Source organism: Cyprinodon tularosa, unplaced genomic scaffold, assembly GCF_016077235.1.
Source record: "Cyprinodon tularosa strain WSP-4 unplaced genomic scaffold, ASM1607723v1 ctg510, whole genome shotgun sequence".
In the NCBI taxonomy this organism is placed as follows: domain Eukaryota; kingdom Metazoa; phylum Chordata; class Actinopteri; order Cyprinodontiformes; family Cyprinodontidae; genus Cyprinodon; species Cyprinodon tularosa.
The window spans coordinates 235,363-254,502 of record NW_024039242.1 but is presented as its reverse complement, the minus strand read 5'-3'; the positions used below and the strand labels follow the sequence as shown (position 1 = coordinate 254,502).

General features: G+C 39.4%; 1 protein-coding gene across 3 annotated transcripts in view; it reads left to right on the top strand.

The window, feature by feature from the left end:
• Positions 1 to 333: 333 nt before the first annotated feature.
• Positions 334 to 19,140, top strand: part of myo1ea (myosin IEa) — a 66,548-nt gene continuing 47,741 nt past the window's right edge. For all 3 annotated transcript variants that reach the window (XM_038303488.1, XM_038303487.1, XM_038303486.1), the window contains exon 1: positions 334 to 621. In XM_038303488.1, coding sequence (XP_038159416.1) covers positions 619 to 621 — 3 coding nt within the window. In that variant the 5' untranslated portion in view covers positions 334 to 618. The remainder of the gene's footprint in view (positions 622 to 19,140) is intronic.

The window sequence follows — 19,140 nt, the reverse complement described above, 5'->3', positions numbered from 1 at the left end:
ACGTCATGTGCCCGAGCCTTATTCTGACTTTTTCCCATTTTAAACTGAAATAATATTTAAAAATCAGTTCACTTTTTTTTTTCAGTAATCCTCTTCCGTAGATGTTCTCATACTAACTATAGCATTTTGTCCCCTTCCCATTACATAAAGAGAAGGCTATTTTCCCGACTAACCAGATTTCTCCCAATCTCACGGCATGACAACATTTCACGCTGAAATGAATCTCATTCTGGGATGACGCTGAAATCCCGCTGAACCTTGGCGCATGCGTACCAGAGTCTCTCCCAGAACGTGCTGAATATTTAAAGGCAGCGCTCGCTGGGTTCCCTTTGATTGGATCCTGCGGCTCAGTTTCCTGTGTTATGTTCCAGAGCCGCTGCTCCGCTGCTGGCTGGCTGTCAGTGAGGGACTGTACTATGGACGGAGGACACCGCTGACAAAACCTGCATCCATGCTGCTTATCTTACTTCTGTAAAGTTGGACTCTCTTCTCTGGTTTTAAGTTAAATCTGTAGACTTTTTTATTTAATATTTTTTAAGGAGATCGATCCTCACCGAGTTTCGTACAAATACTGGATTGTGGGAATACGACAGAGTGGGACTGCTGCGAAATTAGAGGATGGTGAGTTTTGGTTCCAGCTGTTTAAAGTAGTAGTTATTATAGGCTCATTATGTTGCCCAGAAGTACTGGAGAAAAAGAAAGTAGTGGAAAGTATTTGACCCTAGACTTGAGTGACACCCTGATGTATTTGATGTAAAGAAGAAAAAAAAAAGCCTGAGTCAGGTGCATCAAGCCTGCTTTTGAGCAAACCGGTTGGTCAGGCGGGGAGTCTGTCAGGTGGAGTGTGTACAGTATGTGAAAAAGCCTGTTGTGTGACGGTGCATAACCTGGAGACAGGTTTTTCCTGGTAGCCTGATGCCATCCTCTGCACAGCAGCAGACACACCTATAGCCCCAGCAGCCTGTTTGTTGCTCAGTGGTGTTTTGACAAAAAGTACACCAGCTTGTATTATCTATAAAGAGATTTGCGTCTCTTGCTATACAGACTAAAAGTACATAGATTTAATAATTCCTGCTTATGAAGCAGTTTGAGAGGTTTCCCATTTATTTCAACCTGTGCAACTTGAAGCTTTAGGACAGGTTTTAATATATACAGCTTCATTTTTAAACACACATTGGACAGAGACCAGCTTTAGACTCTCACCTTAAAGGGATAGTTCGGTATTTTTGACATGAATCTGTATGGCATCCCCATCACCAGTGGCATGCAATCACACTGACTTGCCCCTGGCAGCGTCCTGTGAGCAGAGTTATCGTCCAGTTTTGGTCAAGCCGAAAGTAGTCCGGCAGGTTTTTAGGACCAGCGAAATAAAACTTTTCTCTTCCCAAAACATTATGTGTTCAAAAGAGTGATATTTTTGCATCCCAAAAACGTTGTAGTGGAAAAAGTCACACGTCGTTATCAATTGGTCCTATTTTCTCTCTGTTCGTATCACTGCGCGCCGTCATTCAGACAGCGAGCTCAACAACAGCCAGATGCATGTCTCGGTCCGCCCAGGCGGAGGGAGACATGCATCTGGCTGTTGTTGAGCTCGCTGTCTGAATGACGGCGCGCAGTGATACGAACAGAGAGAAAATAGGACCAATTGATAACGACGTGTGACTTTTTCCACTACAACGTTTTTGGGATGCAAAAATATCACTCTTTTGAACACATAATGTTTTGGGAAGAGAAAAGTTTTATTTCGCTGGTCCTAAAAACCTGCCGGACTACTTTCGGCTTGACCAAAACTGGACGATAACTCTGCTCACAGGACGCTGCCAGGGGTAAGTCAGTGTGATTGCATGCCACTGGTGATGGGGATGCCATACAGATTCATGTCAAAAATACCGAACTATCCCTTTAAGTGTTATGTTGAACCTGGAGGTCAGGTTGCCTCAAGGAAAGGAAAAAAAAGCCCTCTTTTTTTGTTTTTGTTTTGAGAAGTACATTGATGTTTAAATTACTTCTAGCTTACATAAACAATATACTTTTTTAATCATTCTTTCTTGCATACAGCAGCTCTTCTTTTTTTTAACTTTTTATTTTAATCAGAGGCCCACTTAGACAGTAGGAGAACAAGAATAGCCTGATTTTCATCATAAATGTCTGGAATAGCAGACAGCAGCATTGCTCACTACTTCCTTCTCTACCAGATGTTGAATTGTAAGATGGTACGGCAGCAGATGGTCTGCATTAGTTTTTCCAACAGAGATGTGGCTTTCCCTTGAACTCAAAGCTTCAGACCTTACACTGCTGTAGAGATTTGCTCTGGAATTCAAGCTTTGTGTGTGAAAACATGCCGAGCACCCATCCTGTGGACCTGGGGAACTCGTTAGGCCTGTTGCTGCAGCTCAGTCCGCTTCACCTCTCCTTTTGATCCATTCCATGTGAACTTATATTTATCTGCAGCTCTTACTGCCTCCTGTTCACACGGACCTCATGAGTGCTTATATACGCCATCATGGGCTCACTGCACATCAAGGACAAGAGAAGTTCATTAACTTAAGAGAAATGTTAATTTCACAAATTGAATCTGCCACCAAGATCTGAAGTTGCTTATCAATGGTCTCTGTACCTGTTTAAACTGTTTAGGCTTTTTATTTCCTCAAAAATAATGTAACCCACTCTTGCATTTCCTGTCACTGATTCTGTTGGTGAAATCTTCAGTTTGAAAGGTTTTCTGATTGTGTTTAAAAGCTGGTTTCATGATAGCTCAGTGCACTTTCTTTGAATTTGCTGATTGGCAAAAAAAATAATTCCCCAAATTACTTGCAATGATCCACAACTCATCGAAAAGAGTATGACAGTGCAACAGGTTTTTGTCACTTTACGTATAACTGTTTACATGTACTTAAGCTGCAATGACTCTGTGGCCTCTGGTATAAACATATATAGAGAGTCTGCATGTGGCATGATGGTTGTTTATTTATAGTGTGCCATTAGCAGATTGTGCTACAGTTCCTCTTTGAATATTTGGCTCCAAGTCTATGAATCAATTTCAGAAAAAAAAAGGATAAAAATAACTGACTGATGTTAAGCAGACTTGTAAAAATTACCCTGAACTTAAGGAGTAAATTTACCAGGTGGAAAGTTAACTGGACTTGTTACTCAACACCAGATGACTGGTCTGCTACTCTTTAGAACTTTCTTTTATAAGGGACATGTGGCTCTTTATCTAAAGCACCTCTACATAGAGAGTGGCACATCCTTTTAGAATGAAACAAACTAAAATAAGGCTTAACTAAACTAGACTATCATAAAATATGTATAAGGAATTAACTTTTTCACTCTATTTTTTTAACAATATTTGGAGGTAAAACTACCTAAAAAAAATAAATACTGAGCCTTCTCTTTGCTTTTCGTTTTTTTTTTTTTTTTTTTTTTTTTTTTTATGATTATAGCTACAACTTTTTCATCAAAACGAATAATTTTTCAAAAAATAACACACCTGCAAAATGTCTGTAGTGATGCAGTATTAATCTATTAATTTTGACTGAAAAAAGTATGGTATATCAAATTTGATGTTTTATAAAAATTGATTGGTCCAAAATACAAAATATTTGCTTCTGGTTACCACAGTAACGTTGACATGAAAGGATTGTGCACCAATAGGGAATGGTTAGTTTCAGTCATCAAGACAGGGCTCAGGGATTGACAGATCGTACTTGTACCATGATGGCTTTGAGAAATGGTTTCTTCTCTACATGACATTTTTTCAGTTCCATCCATCCATCCATTCATTTTCTATCACACTTACCCCAAACTGTGTCACCAGGGCTGCTGGTGCCTATCTCCAGCTTTCTACGGGAAAGAGGTGGGGTACACATTGTCTGTGCTAACTTAACCAAAACAGCTCGGATTCTACATGGTGCTTGCCGAACTGTTAGATGATTTGTTTGTTAGTATTAGCATTAATGGACCTTGCATCTGGCTGACAAACAATGCAGAATGAGCGCGGGCTAGCGACAGTGTGCCATCTATTGGCCTGGTCAAGGTAAACTTGTAGCTGTTACCTTTAATATTAAATATTAAAAGTAAAGTATATTGATTATAGATTATTCAGATGACTGCACTGTATTTATATTTGTAAAAACACTATACAGTACAGTATTTTATTTGTTTATTTTTTAACTCTGCCACTTATTCTGTTATTTTTATACACTTTTTAAGGTCCACATTTGTGTCACCACTGCTTTATTGTCCCGATTGTGGTACAATAAAGGGATCTTATATTCTATTGAAATACTTCATTTAAGTTAAAGCTGGTGGTTTTGTAGTAAATCATTACTCACTTTCCTATCTGCCTCCCATCTCTTTGGGATGCATGCAATGTCTAAACAGGTAACTTCTCTTAACTTCCCAAATATTGACCTGATAAATAATCTTTGTAAACACTCCTCTTCAACAGAAGATAACCCTTTCTGCACAGTTTAATTTTTACTTTAATTCTTCTTTAGTTTTTTGTTTTTAACCAAGTGGTATTTTGTCGTAGCTTCTAATTCGCTCATATGACCTCCCAGTATGGGGAAGATGCTCCTGCTGCTTTGCTGCGTTTATCTTCTCATAGGCTCTAAGATAGTTCACCATTGGCACACTGGAGTCAGTGTTCACCCTTCTAGTTAATGAATGGCTTTTTGCATGGTCTAACAATAACTTCCCTTGACCTTTAGCTGTCTACAGGCTGCTGTTGTAACCTCTGCTTTCTCATAGGTTAATGGAACAGAGACAAAATTATACCTTTATCAAAATGAGGCAGGGTTTTGGGGGCTACCTTAACAACCAAAGTATCCTCTCTGCCTTAGTGTTACACTTGTTGAGCTTTTCCTGTTTGTCTGTTATTTCTGTTAAATCTGCGTCTTTTTTTCAGCCTTTTTTGTTCAGTCTGTCAGAATTTTTTTTTATTTTTTTTTTACAAAGCTTTCCAAGAACGACTCTAAATGTGGTACATAGTGGCGTTCTTACAACAGTCTCATTTTACTAAGACCTTCATTTTTTTTCTGATTTGTTGCCTCAAGTTGAAATCAGGAAAAAAAACATCAACTTTGTTGGCCTTTCTGTATCATTCTCTTAATTTGTAATTAATATAAGAGGAGTCATTCTTTTAGAAAAAATTATCTAAAGGTTCTTCAGTCCAAGAAGCACAAGTTGTTCCAAATTAACAATTTAAAGGTACCTTTCTGGTGAGAGTTCATAAGATTCCATACATAAAATTGTATAGATTTTTTTTATTGTGTAAAATTGCATTTAAGGAAAGTATTATATTTAAAGATAAACTGCAAATATTCTTACTTGGATATCTCCAAAATAAGTCGAGTGTGCATATTTTTTGCATGTGGGTTTAAAGTCTCCAGCCAATGACCAATAAAGAAATAAACAGTGAGTCAAGGCTTAAAAAAGGTTTATCAGCTGTTATAGGAAAGAGCTAAATATTGTAAGGGGAAAAACATTCAGAATCAGCTGGTATGACTCTTTTCTGGGTTACTGAGTCATTGTATTATTTATAAAATGCATCTGTAGAGTCAATCATATTCATATTATTCATAGGTTTGTAATGCCTGTCAAGACAATAGAAAACAAACAAACAAACAACAGACAACAAAGCAGTTAAAAATCAGTGCATGCATTTAAAAAAATTTTTTTTTAGTTATCAGATGGGTGCTAGTGGATATTCTGCTGACTGTGTTTAATTTTGGTTGTTAAGACATTATTCATATCCTCCCAGGAAAGGAGTCATCTCCTCTGGCTTTTGTTTTTGGTTGATTTTTGTGTTATTTTTCCTTAATCAAAGGCCCGCTATGATTATTTTCTAACCAATTTCAGACCCTTTCAATGTAAGACACGCGAGATGGTCTTAACTGCTTAAAATGTTCAGATTAATGTTAATAAGATTATACTCAGCCCTGCTTTATCAGATAATTAAACCATCATTGGAACAATGGGCTTCTCTGAAACCACCCAGTCATGCATAAACAAGCGCCGGGTTCAAGTTCACAATCATGTAACTTATTGGCTCTAACTTTCCTTCTTTGCTTCATGGGTAGCTGCAATATTCATTACTTTATAGGATATGATAAAATGAGAAATGAAACTCTTTATCTTTCTGCTGGTTAAAATCATAAGGTGGCTATATGTTAATTTCATGCAAGGATTGAATCACCTTGTACTTCTCCATGTATATTTTTTACTAAAGCAAACTGACTTAAGCGTCAGCAGTGATAGATTTTACTTCTGCTTTCACAGTTCCAAAATGACACAGACATTCCCTCTTTAATACTTAACTGGAATGCTTTATAGTTTTCAAGTCCCAAATGATAATACCAGGTGTATATTTTTAGCGGTAGAGGTGATACAGCTTACAAAATGCAGGAGGGGGAAGACAAGAGTCAGAAATGTTTGGTATGTCTTAATATTCATCAACAGCATTGCCATTTTATGTTTTTCCTATATACCAATATGTCTCTTAATGTATTCTGTGTTTTTTTTTTATTTATTTATTTATTTATTTTTATTTAGGTAAATCCTGCTTCTGTGCAAACAATGTATTTTAGTCGGTATATTATTGCCGTCTACTTTAATCCAAAGAGGTCAAGTTGGAGATGCAAGCACCACTGCCTGTAAACCTGCAGAATTTCAAACCAGGCTGGTTAGCTTGAATAAGTACAGCTGTCAGAAGATATTAGATTGAACATTTTCTTTCTTTGGTTGCAGCTGTTGCCTTTTTATAGTTTTTTTTTCTTTAAAAAACAGTCAAAGGTTTGTGCTTTAACGAAGAAATGTAAGGATTCAGTGTAAACCTTGTTCTGGTTTTTATTTTCCATACATCATACGATGAATTCGCTGGCTTTCCACTACCAGGGTGAGGCGGCTCTAAAAGGTCATCACTGCACCTAGCAGTGTGTATTCTTTGTCTAGGATTTCAGTTGAACTCCACCCTAAACCTCATAGTCATTAATGTTACGTTTTATAGGCAGTCTTGTTGCCTTTGTTGTTGATTTGAGGGGCCGGCAAAGTTTCTAGTTGTTGCAAATGAGCAGCTATGAAGTTTGCTTTGTTTTTGTCCCAGCAATTGCAGCTTTTGTGCAGTGTTGGAACTTGTTAAGGCAGAAAGACTGTCTGTAATAATGGGATCACTCTGCCTGTTTTCGAGTGTGGTGCTGCTGTGTTCAGCCCTACCCAGCAGGCACAGCATTTAGCATCATTATAACACGTACCTTCACGTGTTTTGAAGGCTGAGCAAAGTGAAAGTTGTTTTGTTTTTTTCTTCTTTTGCCATTTTCATACATCAAAGGTAAAATCCATCATAGGCTTAGACATCAAATCACAGGTATTTGGTAAAGTCTTTCAATTAAATTGTTTATTCTGGTATTGCAGATTCAAAATAATAATTATAATTGAACTTTATTGATCTCACATTGGAGGATTTACCTCTGCATTTAACCCATCCCCTTGGGGAGCAGTGGGGCACTGTGGGGCACCTGGGGAGCAATTGGAGTTTTGCTCAGAGACACAGAGTGGCAGTCTGTGGGAGTAGGTTTCAAACTCACAACCTCAGGACTTCAAGCTCTATGCTCTGACCACTAGGCCGCCACTCCCCACTTACACTGCAAAATGTACCTAGAAATGAGGAAAAATGTCTTACATTAGATTAAGTGTGTTTCCCCTTAATTCATGTTGGTTAATAAGATGATTTGCTGATGGAATGAGTATTTTTACACTTAGATTAAGATAATTAGATACTATGCACTTGAAATAAGACAATTGTTTTTTTTTTCTTATTTTAAATTTAAATAGTCTTGTTCTATTAGCAAAGTGTCACACTTACCTCCTCAGTTAAGAAAAAAATGCACTTATTTTAAGAAAAAAAGACTTTTACAGATTTATATTTTTTGCAGGGTACAATTTAATCTGTGGAGATGTAAAGAAATCCGGTCGTGTTTTAAGATCAGTTGGAATTGCTTTATTTAGAAACTAGACTTTGGTTATTGCAGTGGCTTCTGTGCCCTGGTTGTTAGGCTGTAACTCTGCTGAGGGTCACCCACTGTGGTTAAAGTGGAATGCTGTTTAGTTTGTATTGTCTGTCTTTTGAAGGATACTTGATATGCACTCTTACTGAGTTAAGCCCAGAGTATTGAAAGATGATATTCAAAGATAATATAACTGTTAAAGGTACACTATGCAACCGGTGTTGATTTTCCAGCGAGACTCCCCCCAGAGGGCGAAAGTAAAAGTGCACTGTCGTAAATATGCACAGCTGTTCTCCTGGTTTCTCCGTCAAGCCAGGCGCGGTTGTTTTGAGCTTAGCAGACAGGCGAACGCAACGAATGACTAATGGGCCTTTCAGACAGGCTGCGACGACCGCACTGCTGCGCTGTGAAACCCATTCTTTTCAATGGCTTGCGCCGCGCCAGGGCGGTTTATCGCTGCGTCGAGCAAAGTGCAAGCACAGCGCAGCGCTTCGCGAGCTCGCGCGCAGGCCAGGTCAAAGTTGAACTATGTTGAACTTTGACCGCGGCGCGCCGTGACGAATGCACGCGTGGCCAATAGAAACCATCGGGTGGAAAGACCAGGAAGCAAAATGGAGGAAAAGCTTATACTGTGTGTGTCTGAATTCCCCGAACTATATGACACAAATTTGCAATTTCTTTCACAAGCGGGAACTCCCCAAGCTGCTCTCTGGACCTGAGTGTTTCGTGCACCCACAGCCTCTTCTTTCTTGCTGCTCTTTTTCTTCGAACTAGCAGGGCTAGTGCTAGCGCTTGCTTCTTAGCACGGGTCAGATACATATTTGCTGCTGACCAAAAGCTGGAACAACAAACAAATGACTAGACCCGGCAACCCAGCCGGCGCAGCGCAGCGCAAATGCGCTGAACCCCGCGGCCAGCGCAGCGCAAATCGCTTCCTATCTGAAAGGCCCTTAATGCTGCGTTCACACCGCAGCTGGCGCGACAGAAGCAGCGAGTGTACATGCAAAGTCAATGGTTGACGCGCGTCAAGGCGCAGCAAAAGGTCCCGCGGCGCGTTTTGAGCAGCAGGCCCAGCGCGTCTGAGCAGCTGAAGCAGGGAGAGAGACACAGCGCTGATGATCAGAGGCTATGATCTCTCCTCTTAAACAGTTTATTGACGCCTAAATTAACTTAAAATGCAGAAATCTGCCGGCAGAATATGCAGTTTGGATTATTTAGATCAAAAACACCTACCAGCTGCAGCGGTGAACCGCGAGGAGGTGACCTGGCCAGAGGCTGCTGTTGAAGGGGTTCCTTCTGTCGGCGCACCGCTGGTATGTGGGGGTCTGAGCGGCTCCGACAGAAAAAATATTGAAGGCAGGATAATAATCTGAATGAACTGACGGCACTGATTACGTTTTCAGGTGTATTTTCTCATTTAAACACATATTAAAACTACTTTATTCCAAATGATCACAGCAAATACAGGTGCTGGTCATAAAATTAGAATATCATGAAAAAGTAGATTGATTTCAGTAATTCCATTTAAAAAGTGAAACTTGTATATTATATTCATACATTACATACAAACTCATATATTTCAGATGTTTATTTTGTTTAATTTTGATGATTACAAATGACAACAAATGAAAATCTCAAATTCATCATATCAGAAAATTAGAATATTGTGAAAAGGTTCAAAATTGATGGCCCCTGGTACCACACTCTAATCAGCTAATTAACTCAAACCACCTGCAAAAGCCTTTAAATGGTCTTTCAGTCTAATTCTATAGGCTACACAATCATGGGGAAGACTGCTGACTTGACAGTTGTCCAAAAGACGACCATCGACACCTTGCACAAGGAGGGCAAGACACAAAAGGTCATCGCTAAAGAGGCTGGCTGTTCACAGAGCTCAGTGTCCAAACACATTAATAGAGAGGCGAAGGGAAGGAAAAGATGTGGTCGAAAAAAGTGTACAAGCAAGAGAGATAACCGCACCCTGGAGAGGATTGTGAAACAAAACCCATTCAAAAATGTGGGGGAGATTCACAAAGAGTGGACTGCAGCTGGAGTGAGTGCTTCAAGAACCACCACACCCAGACGTATGAAAGACATGGGTTTCTGCTGTCGCATTCCTTGTGTCAAGCCACTCTTGAACCACAGACAGCGTCAGAAGCGTCTTGCCTGGGCTAAAGAGAAACAGGACTGGACTGCTGGTGAGTGGTCCAAAGTCATGTTCTCTGATGAAAGTAAATTTTGCATTTCCTTTGGAAATCAAGGTCCCAGAGTCTGGAGGAAAAGAAGAGAGGCACTTCATCCACGTTGCTTGAAGTCCAGTGTAAAGTTTCCACAGTCAGTGATGGTTTGGGGTGCCATGTCATCTGCTGGTGTTGGTCCATTGTGTTTTCTGAGGTCCAGGGTCAACGCAGCCACATACCAGGAAGTTTTAGAGCACTTCATGCTTCCTGCAGCTGACCAACTTTTTGGAGATGCAGATTTCATTTTCCAACAGGACTTGGCACCTGCACACAGTGCCAAAGCTACCAGTACCTGGTTGAAGGACCATGGTATCCCTGTTCTTAATTGGCCAGCAAACTCTCCTGACCTTAACCCCATAGAAAATCTATGGGGTATTGTGAAGAAGAAGATGCAATACACCAGACCCAACAATTCAGAAGAGCTAAAAGCCACTATTAGAGCAACCTGGGCTATCATAACACCTGAGCAGTGCCACAGACTGATCGACTCCATGCCACGCCGCATTGCTGCAGTAATACAGGCCAAAGGAGGCCCAACTAAATACTGAGTGCTGTACATGCTCATACTTTTCATGTTCATACTTTTCAGTTGGCCAACATTTCTATAAATCCTTTGTTTTTATTGGTCTTCAGTAATATTCTAATTTTCTGATATGATGAATTTGAGATTTTCATTTGTTGTCATTTGTAATCATCAAAATTAAACAAAATAAACATCTGAAATATATGAGTTTGTATGTAATGTATGAATATAATATACAAGTTTCACTTTTTAAATGGAATTACTGAAATCAATCAACTTTTTCATGATATTCTAATTTTATGACCAGCACCTGTATAGCTGCAAGGCAGAGAAAGGATAGTGAAGCTCCGCCCAACGCGCGTCAGACACACTTTTGCACCACACAGCCAGAGCAGCAAAGCTGCTTCAGCCGCGCGTCAGAACTAACTGGTTCAAGCAGCAAAAATGAAGCAGCAGACACGATTTTGCTGCGTGAACGTAGCATAACTGCACAAAGATCGCCACTGTGCTAGCAACGAGAATGCTTTTAACTGGGGGGGTGTAGCAGTTCTCGCCGTAAAGCAAGACTGACTCTCACGAGACTTCTGAGCCTGTGGGTGCGGGTCGGTGCTCCTGCAATTGCAAGTTCAGTATTTCCCCCACAGACCACCAGGGCAGCCGAGAATACCTTTGTTCAACCTGAAATGACTCATTTAATCATCCAAAACGTTATGGAACACATTAATTAACTGAAAAATGTTGCATAGTGTGCCTTTAAAGGTAGATTAATTTTCTAGCTTTTTTTTTTTGGTTCTACCTATTTCTTTTATTTATAGATCTTAAAATGTTTGCTTTTACTTTGTTTTTGAAAATGACATTCCTTGTGCCTCTGTTCATTTACATCCGGCTCCTGTGTGTTTATTGTCTTCTACTCCACCCGACATTGTTTCACCTGAATGTCTTGTGCACTCCCTTTTCTTTCATATTCGCGCAGTGGCGGCCGGCCCATAGGGGGCGCTGGGGCACCGCCCTCCCTGATAAGAAGAGAGAAACGTAAAATATATTTTCAGAAATTAACTCATAAATGTCAGTTTTACTCTCTAGACTGTGTACCTATAAGCAAAACAAATTATATAAACTACATTTCCCTATCTATTGTCACTAATTTGTGGATTTCCACAGACAGACTCCTACCGTCTCTGTTCTGGGGGCGCTGATCAGACTGACCCACATTTGCAGAGAATCTGTCAATCATGTACTATTGCTAGGTGAATTTAATGGCCAATCAGCGTCTCAGAACTTTATGGTCTTGGGGCGCTGAAAATACTGCGCTTTAACAGGCTTCTGAACCCAAGCGCAGGTGCAGACAGTTAGAGGGAAGATGGCGAATGTAACGACCGAGATGCAGCTTCCACCAAATTCGGTGAGATCCTTATTTATCTACCCGTTTGCCAGAAGAACATCCCTGTTGTAGGATATGAACATTTCATGTCATGGTTATTGTGACTGTGACGAATCCACCTCGTCGCTTAAAACAACCTCTCTAACTTTGCGCGCCACACACACATTCCTGTTATACTGTGTTTGTGAGGACCAATACACTCGCGCTGAGATCAGTAGCTCTATTAACTTAAAACACACAAGCTGTTCCTGGTTACCTGCTGGCATATTGAGGGTGCACACTTAATATTTCAGTGGGGTTAGCCGTGTGTGTGTGTGTGGGTGTGGGTGTGTGGGTGTGTGTGTGTGTGTACGTGTTTATGCTACGGGGACTTGTCATCTTCAGTCTGGCTGCGTCTTTGCTGGGTTCAAACCCAGTTTGGTGTAATTGAATAAGTCAATGAATCTGTGTAAAAGAATTAAGTTGTAAAAATTATTTGTTTTTGTACATCAATTGTTTGTGGAGGTAATATATGGACAAAACTGATTAATGAGAAGAAATCAGAAATAAGAGAGCCTGATGTGAGGGGCTTAAACTATTTAATGAGGGCTGTGGGAAGAAAAGCGGCAATTTTTGTTTTCTGTTTCTTTGTTACATTGCTGGTAACTGGAGGGAGGCTGAGGCCCAGAGTATCTTGTACATGTTTAGTTTCTTTTGCACCCTGTTTTGAGTTTTTGAGCTCAATAAATCACCAACACCGGTAACCCGACTGAGACTGGATTCTTGGAGGCCAAAGAACCCCGTCACAGTGACCCAAATCATCACTGTTACTGTTATTATATAGTAAATTAAATCATTACTGTTAAATTGTATGTATTGTCCAACTGTTTATTTGAATTCTTATTCCGGATTAGTTGGAGACATACACTAGGCTATATCAGCCCCACCAAAAATAGTTTTCACCAGCCGCCACTGTATTCGCGCTGCCTTTAAATGCTAGTGTGAACCTGGAAATTCAGCAATCCCTCCACAAAACTATCTTAAGAGATGGATCTTGTAAACATTAGGTAAAAAAAGCAAATGCATTGTCTTATTACAAGCGCATATTGTCTAATTTTCTTATTTTAAGAGTAAAAATATTAATTCCATTGGCAAATCATCTTATTTACTTACTAAATTAAGGGTAGATATACTTAATCTAAGACAATTTTCCTCATTTCTAGATACATTTTGCAGTGTAAGTGGGGAGTGGCGGCCTTGTGGTTAGAGCATAGAGCTTGGAATCCTTAAGAAATGTTTACTTTTTTCTAGATTGTTTTTGCTGTCATGTTTCAGTGTCCTCTCGCTGTGCCCTCCATAAAAAGGATCAGTCAAGATATCGTTTTTGAAATGTGTGATGAGCCATTCTAATCTTTTGTTCAGCAGGAGTTTTAGAACATTTAGAACATTTGCACAGTAGTTTTTTTCTTCCTATTATTGTTGAATCATTTTCTTATTGTTGCCATGACAACAATGGGGTTAAGCCTTATTTTTTATTTTTTTAATGCTGGCCGCTAGTTTAGTGCTAAATGCGTGGTTGAAGTACAGTTCAACCGAACTTATGGTTATTCAGAGACTGTTTGCTTTAGACTGAAATCAGACAGCAGCTCCTTAGGACAATGGACTGGAGCAGCAGAGTGTAGGAAACAAAAGTCAACAGAAAACATGCCCCGAAACAGAAGGGTGAGAGCATCAGCAATCCAAGAGGCAAGGAAAATGGGTCAAATCCACATAAGCCCAGAAAATTCAGGGTCACTTAACCACCAACGACCTGTAGTGCATGTGGGATGGCACCATGGGCTACAACATTAGAGATTTAAAATGCCCATGGGACCCTTCATTGCAGATGCACTCAACTATGTTCACTTTGAGGATTCCATCAGCCCCAGATTGATGTCACCAAGGGGGATTTGCTCCTCCAGCAGGAAATCAATCCCCATAATGCTACAGGCCAACATCCCAGGGCGTGTATTAAGGGACTGAGCACTAGCAGAGTGAGGTGGTGGTGGACACCTTTAACACCTCACTGTCACTGGCATCTGTCCCAACCTGCTTAACTGCCCTCACTATTGTCCCGATCTCCAAGTGCTGCTCAGCCTATCAGCTTAACATCGGTAGTCATCAAGTGCTTTTAGATGCTAGCCATGAGGATGGGGCTTTTCAGATTCACCAAAGCAATCTGTAGTGCCTTTCCTACCCTGGATACAGTCCTTACTGTGGAACCTGTGAAGGGTGAAGGGATAGGAGCTGGCAAGAAGAGCTGGGGCTTTGGTCTGAGATTTTTTAATTCTTTTTATTCGCTTAATCATCATTATAATAATAATGTTCCCTCTAGTTATTAGCCAATAATACAGTTCGTTTGACGTACGAACAAAAAAGGATTAAAAAAAACTGTTGGAAAAAATTTTAAATGTTGCAATCATAATTTTTTTTCTATAAAAATACATATTCAGCTTTTCCAAGATTTTTCTGCTATAAAGATAAAAAGCAATGGTTTACCTTCAGTAATATGTCAAGATGTGACCACCACTATGATCTAGAGAGGTGTTTAACCAACAAGTAATTCACTTTTTTTTTTTTTTTTTTTTGCGGAATCCCAAATTTGCTTTAAATTCTACAGAGCGTATAACATATATGCATCAAAATATATGCACATCATTTAGCTTTATAACTTTGCACATTATCTGTTTAATTCGGCAGCCATTTCTGCTCTTTATGAATAATTGTCTAAAGTGTGGGGCTTTGCATTACTTACACAGCAGTCAGTGTCTGAAAAGTTCAAAAAGCATCAATCTTGCTTGCACAAGGATTTTCTTACTCTTTCTTCTCTGTCTCTCATCCATGTTTATCTTTCCTCCTTACTTTGGAAAAAAAGGTCAGATGTCTCAGTCAGCAGTTTTCTCTTCATCTGGCAGAGTTTCACATCATGACATGTCTTGGACAAAGTGCTTACGCTAGCAGAAGGGAGCAGGTGGATGTTCCTCTTGGAGAGTGGTACTCACCCAAAGCTCTAACTCAGTTAAATTAAACCATAAATAGGGACAAGTTAGTCATAATCAACCCACGTGTTTGGCTATAATATGTGTTACAGCCTGTTTCTTTTGCAGGAAGTTTTTCTGGCTTCTACTTATAAATATTCTCTATGCTCTGCTCATTTTATTTCCATTCATAGGGTGCATTTCCGATTATGGTTGCAGCATTTAAACCGTAGCTGAATTTCCAGAAGTTTTGCTATTTTTGTTTGATTGCTTCTTCAATGAATGAACATCGGTCTGAGACTTTTGGCTGTTTGTTTGTAGTTGCACTCACTTAAATACTCTGTTTCAACAGTTGGCAGGAACCTGTTCAGTGTTTATTGGGGGGTGCAGATTATTCACTTATACAGCTGGTCATTCCTCATTAAATATTATGCACCAGTGTTGGCCTAGTGCTTAGAGCAGCGCGCTCTGAGAATGTTGCAAGTTCCCGGTTTGATCCCCACAGCCTCTACTCTGGGTTCCTAAGACTCTTAACCCCACACTGCTCCCTGCGCGCCACACAATGGCAGCCCACTGCTCCTCAGGGGGATGGGTCAAATGCGGAGAGTGAATTTCGTCATTGTGGGACAATAAAGGGATTTACATTGCTGCATTTACAAGTGAAAACTGGTACTTTTAGCTAATTAAAAAACTGACAATGTTTCTTTTAAAGGGAGCATTTTTATATGTTTTTTTTTTTATCCTGTCTCCTTTAAATGATTTGAAACAGATTATTGCTGCAGTGATCCTGCATGATATGTTTAACAGACTAAGGGATTATTGGAAAAAAAAAAATACACCTGTGTTTTAAAATAAAAAAATAAAAACAAGCAGATTTATGATTGTGTATTTTCTAAAAATATTTCTAAAGGGTAATAAAGTAAATAAATTTACTGCAAATATGGCAGGACAGAGAAGTATAATAAAAGGATCTTTGGGTTTTAAGTATTGGCTTTTTACTCCATTTCTCCTCGTTTTGGTTAACTACAAAGCTTGTTCAGGTTTTCACCTGGAAGGATTGTTTTAACATATTTAAGTTTAAGGAATGAAGATTCCACAGTTTGCTTATCGCAAGCACTTTAACATTGAATCAAAAAAACACTCGAAGTAAAAGGCAACTGAGAAAAATCGATAAAAGTTTGTGTACCTCAGAAAAAAGCTGGCTGTAGTGTAAAGAATACATAATTTAGAATCGTTGACCCAAAACACACAAAACCACTGGTATGGTGATTGAACCGTGTTCTACCATCTGCAAAAATATTCCTCAGTCAGAGTTTAGTGTGAAAAGATTTGTAGTTGGTCAAACCATAATGTGATCTCCAGCATGAATTAGAGAAGTTTTTAGTGAGGCTGCAGTTGTATCTTTCAAGGAAACCTCCCATCTTTTTTAATTTGTTCCCTCAATATCTAAGTTTTAGATTCTGTTTTTTTTCTCTGTTTTTCTGTTAAAGGAATCACCTTCAGTTTCTCCTTTAATTATCTTTAGGCATCATTGAGTATTCTGAATAAAAGGTTTTATGAATGTAGAAAGACTGTGTTCTGGAGGATCTAGTCTCAGAGTTTTGCTTAATTAGAAATTCCTTCTCTAATCTGATGACTAACCAGGAGGCGTGGTCCTGGGCCAACCTCAAGCTGTTTGTGGTAAGAATGACGCTCAGTGTTATATTTACTTCCACCACTTGCGGTGAGCTTTACATGTCAGTCACTTGCTTCCAGCCAAGTTCTAAGTGATTTCTCTAGAGGTTTATCTCGCACTGAAGAAGCACTTTAGTTTGTTCTTCATAGCAGAACACTGATTGATAGTAGCAAAGAAATCATTTTCCACCACTGGTGCACTCTATCGCCTTCCCTGGTGTAGAAAAGGGGGAAAGGAGGAAAGTTTGGGAAAAAGTGCCGCTTATGAAACTGAATCAAACCCAGCCATTTCCTGTGTGTCGAGCCAGAGCTCAGCACTCTCCATATTTGGTGATGGTATTTGCATGAAGGGAAAACCTGGGCTTATGGACCGGGGCTGGTTTTGAGATGTATTAACTTAGAAGAAAAGCTCTCTGTTTAGTTCATATAAACTCTTATTTAATGCGAGGAAACAACATTCTTTTCTTTGCTTTTTACATTCAAATTGTGCTGCGTTTTATTATTTTTATCACACTTTATTTCTGTGCTGTGTATTTTTGTTTCTGGTCTCAGAGAGATCTGTGGTTCCGAGGAGATTGTGTTGTTATGCCTACCCTTGACTTCATATTGTAACAGATGTCCCTTGTGTTTCAGCTCATGTGTGTTTGTGTATGTTACTTGGATATCGCTCTAATTCCACCAGCACTTCCTTACAATAGCTCTGAGTCTTGATAAAAATAACTTAAAGGGGTTGTGTTTTACAGAAATCTTAAAAATAGCTAAAATATAAAATGCAATTTGAGAAAGTGGGAACAGTGCATTGAATAGCCTGTTTTAAAGATAAATATGTTAGAAAAATTGCAGGTAAATATGAATAAAACAAAAAATAAACCTTTTAAGCCCTAAAAATAGTCACATAAAGTATGATATTGAACTTCAATGATTTAGGCATTTTTTTATTTTCTTTCTGTCACTTCATGCAAGACTGCTGTATTGTATGCTTAGATGTTTTGTCTTTTCTGTTGAATTCTTTTTTCATTTCCAGCTAAACTATTTGAGAACTTTTTTCTTTAGACATGTTCTAGTCTCTGACATCAATCTGATGAAAGTTTTGCCTTCTCACTTTTTGTGAAATACTTAAGGGTATGTTAAAAGGGCAGCTCATTTAAAGGTATAGTGGAGGATGTTCTTTTTCCGGGTGGATCACCAAAATAAGTGGTCCTCCTAATTGTCAATAATTCTAGTGATATGTTTATGTAAGGCCGTCCTACGTGCTTGTCCCCATTTTCAGTTACTGGTGGTGAGTCTGATATAGTGGAAATACTGTTAGGGCCGGATCTATCAAAGGTTTGCGTGTATAAAAACGTGAGCTATTTCACTGCGCACGCTAAAAAATGTACAAACTGATCTATCAACAGCGTGCTAAAAGGATTTGGTCTTTAAAACGTGCTAAATAGCGCCTCTTATCCATTTAGTACATTTTCTGCAATGAATATGCAATATGGGGCGTTTACACGCAAAAGTGCGTCTTGTGGGAGGAGAACATGTAAATATATTAATTTAGCACTCGCAAAGTGATTTATTAAACCTGAAAGCAATTTAGCTAACGGTATCTGACTCTATATTTAACACGTTTCAAAAGAAGGTGCAAATGGTCTGTATGCGTAATTGCGCACACATGGCAGCGGTTATTGTCGTAAGAAGGAGACATGGAAATGAAGCAAGGAGACGCAGAGAACGCATTTTTTCACTCCTTGTGAATATTTTTGGAATGAGTGAGGAAACGATCATCAAAACATTTCGTTAATCCAGCATTGCCATTTTGGAGCTGTTGGGGGAACTCAAATGGATTTGGAGCCAGCCACAAGGAGGACCCACGCAATACCAGATATCACAAAACTCCTTGCAACATTGCACTTTTTTGCATCTGGGATCTCCCAATCTCGTTTTTCAGAAGTGCTGTCCGACGTTCTAAATGCCATGTCGCCCTGACGCCCTACCGGAGTACCCCGACCTCTGCGCCTGTGGAGCAACATGGCGATGCTGCGGGGATGCGTCCGCGCATTCATCTCATCCACAGTCGCTTCTTGTGAGCCATTTGGTATGTGCATTTTTCTACAGGCCAATACAAAACACCTGTTTTTTTGTTTTTGTTTTTTTTTTTAACTGCAGTGAAGTAGAAATTCAGCCACATACCACCTTAGGGAATAAAGGTTGCCAAAGTTTTTATATATATATATGTATATATACACTCACCGACCACTTTATTAGGTACACCTGTCCAACTGCTCATTAACTCTTAATTTCTAAGCAGCCAATCACATGGCGGCAACTCAGTGCA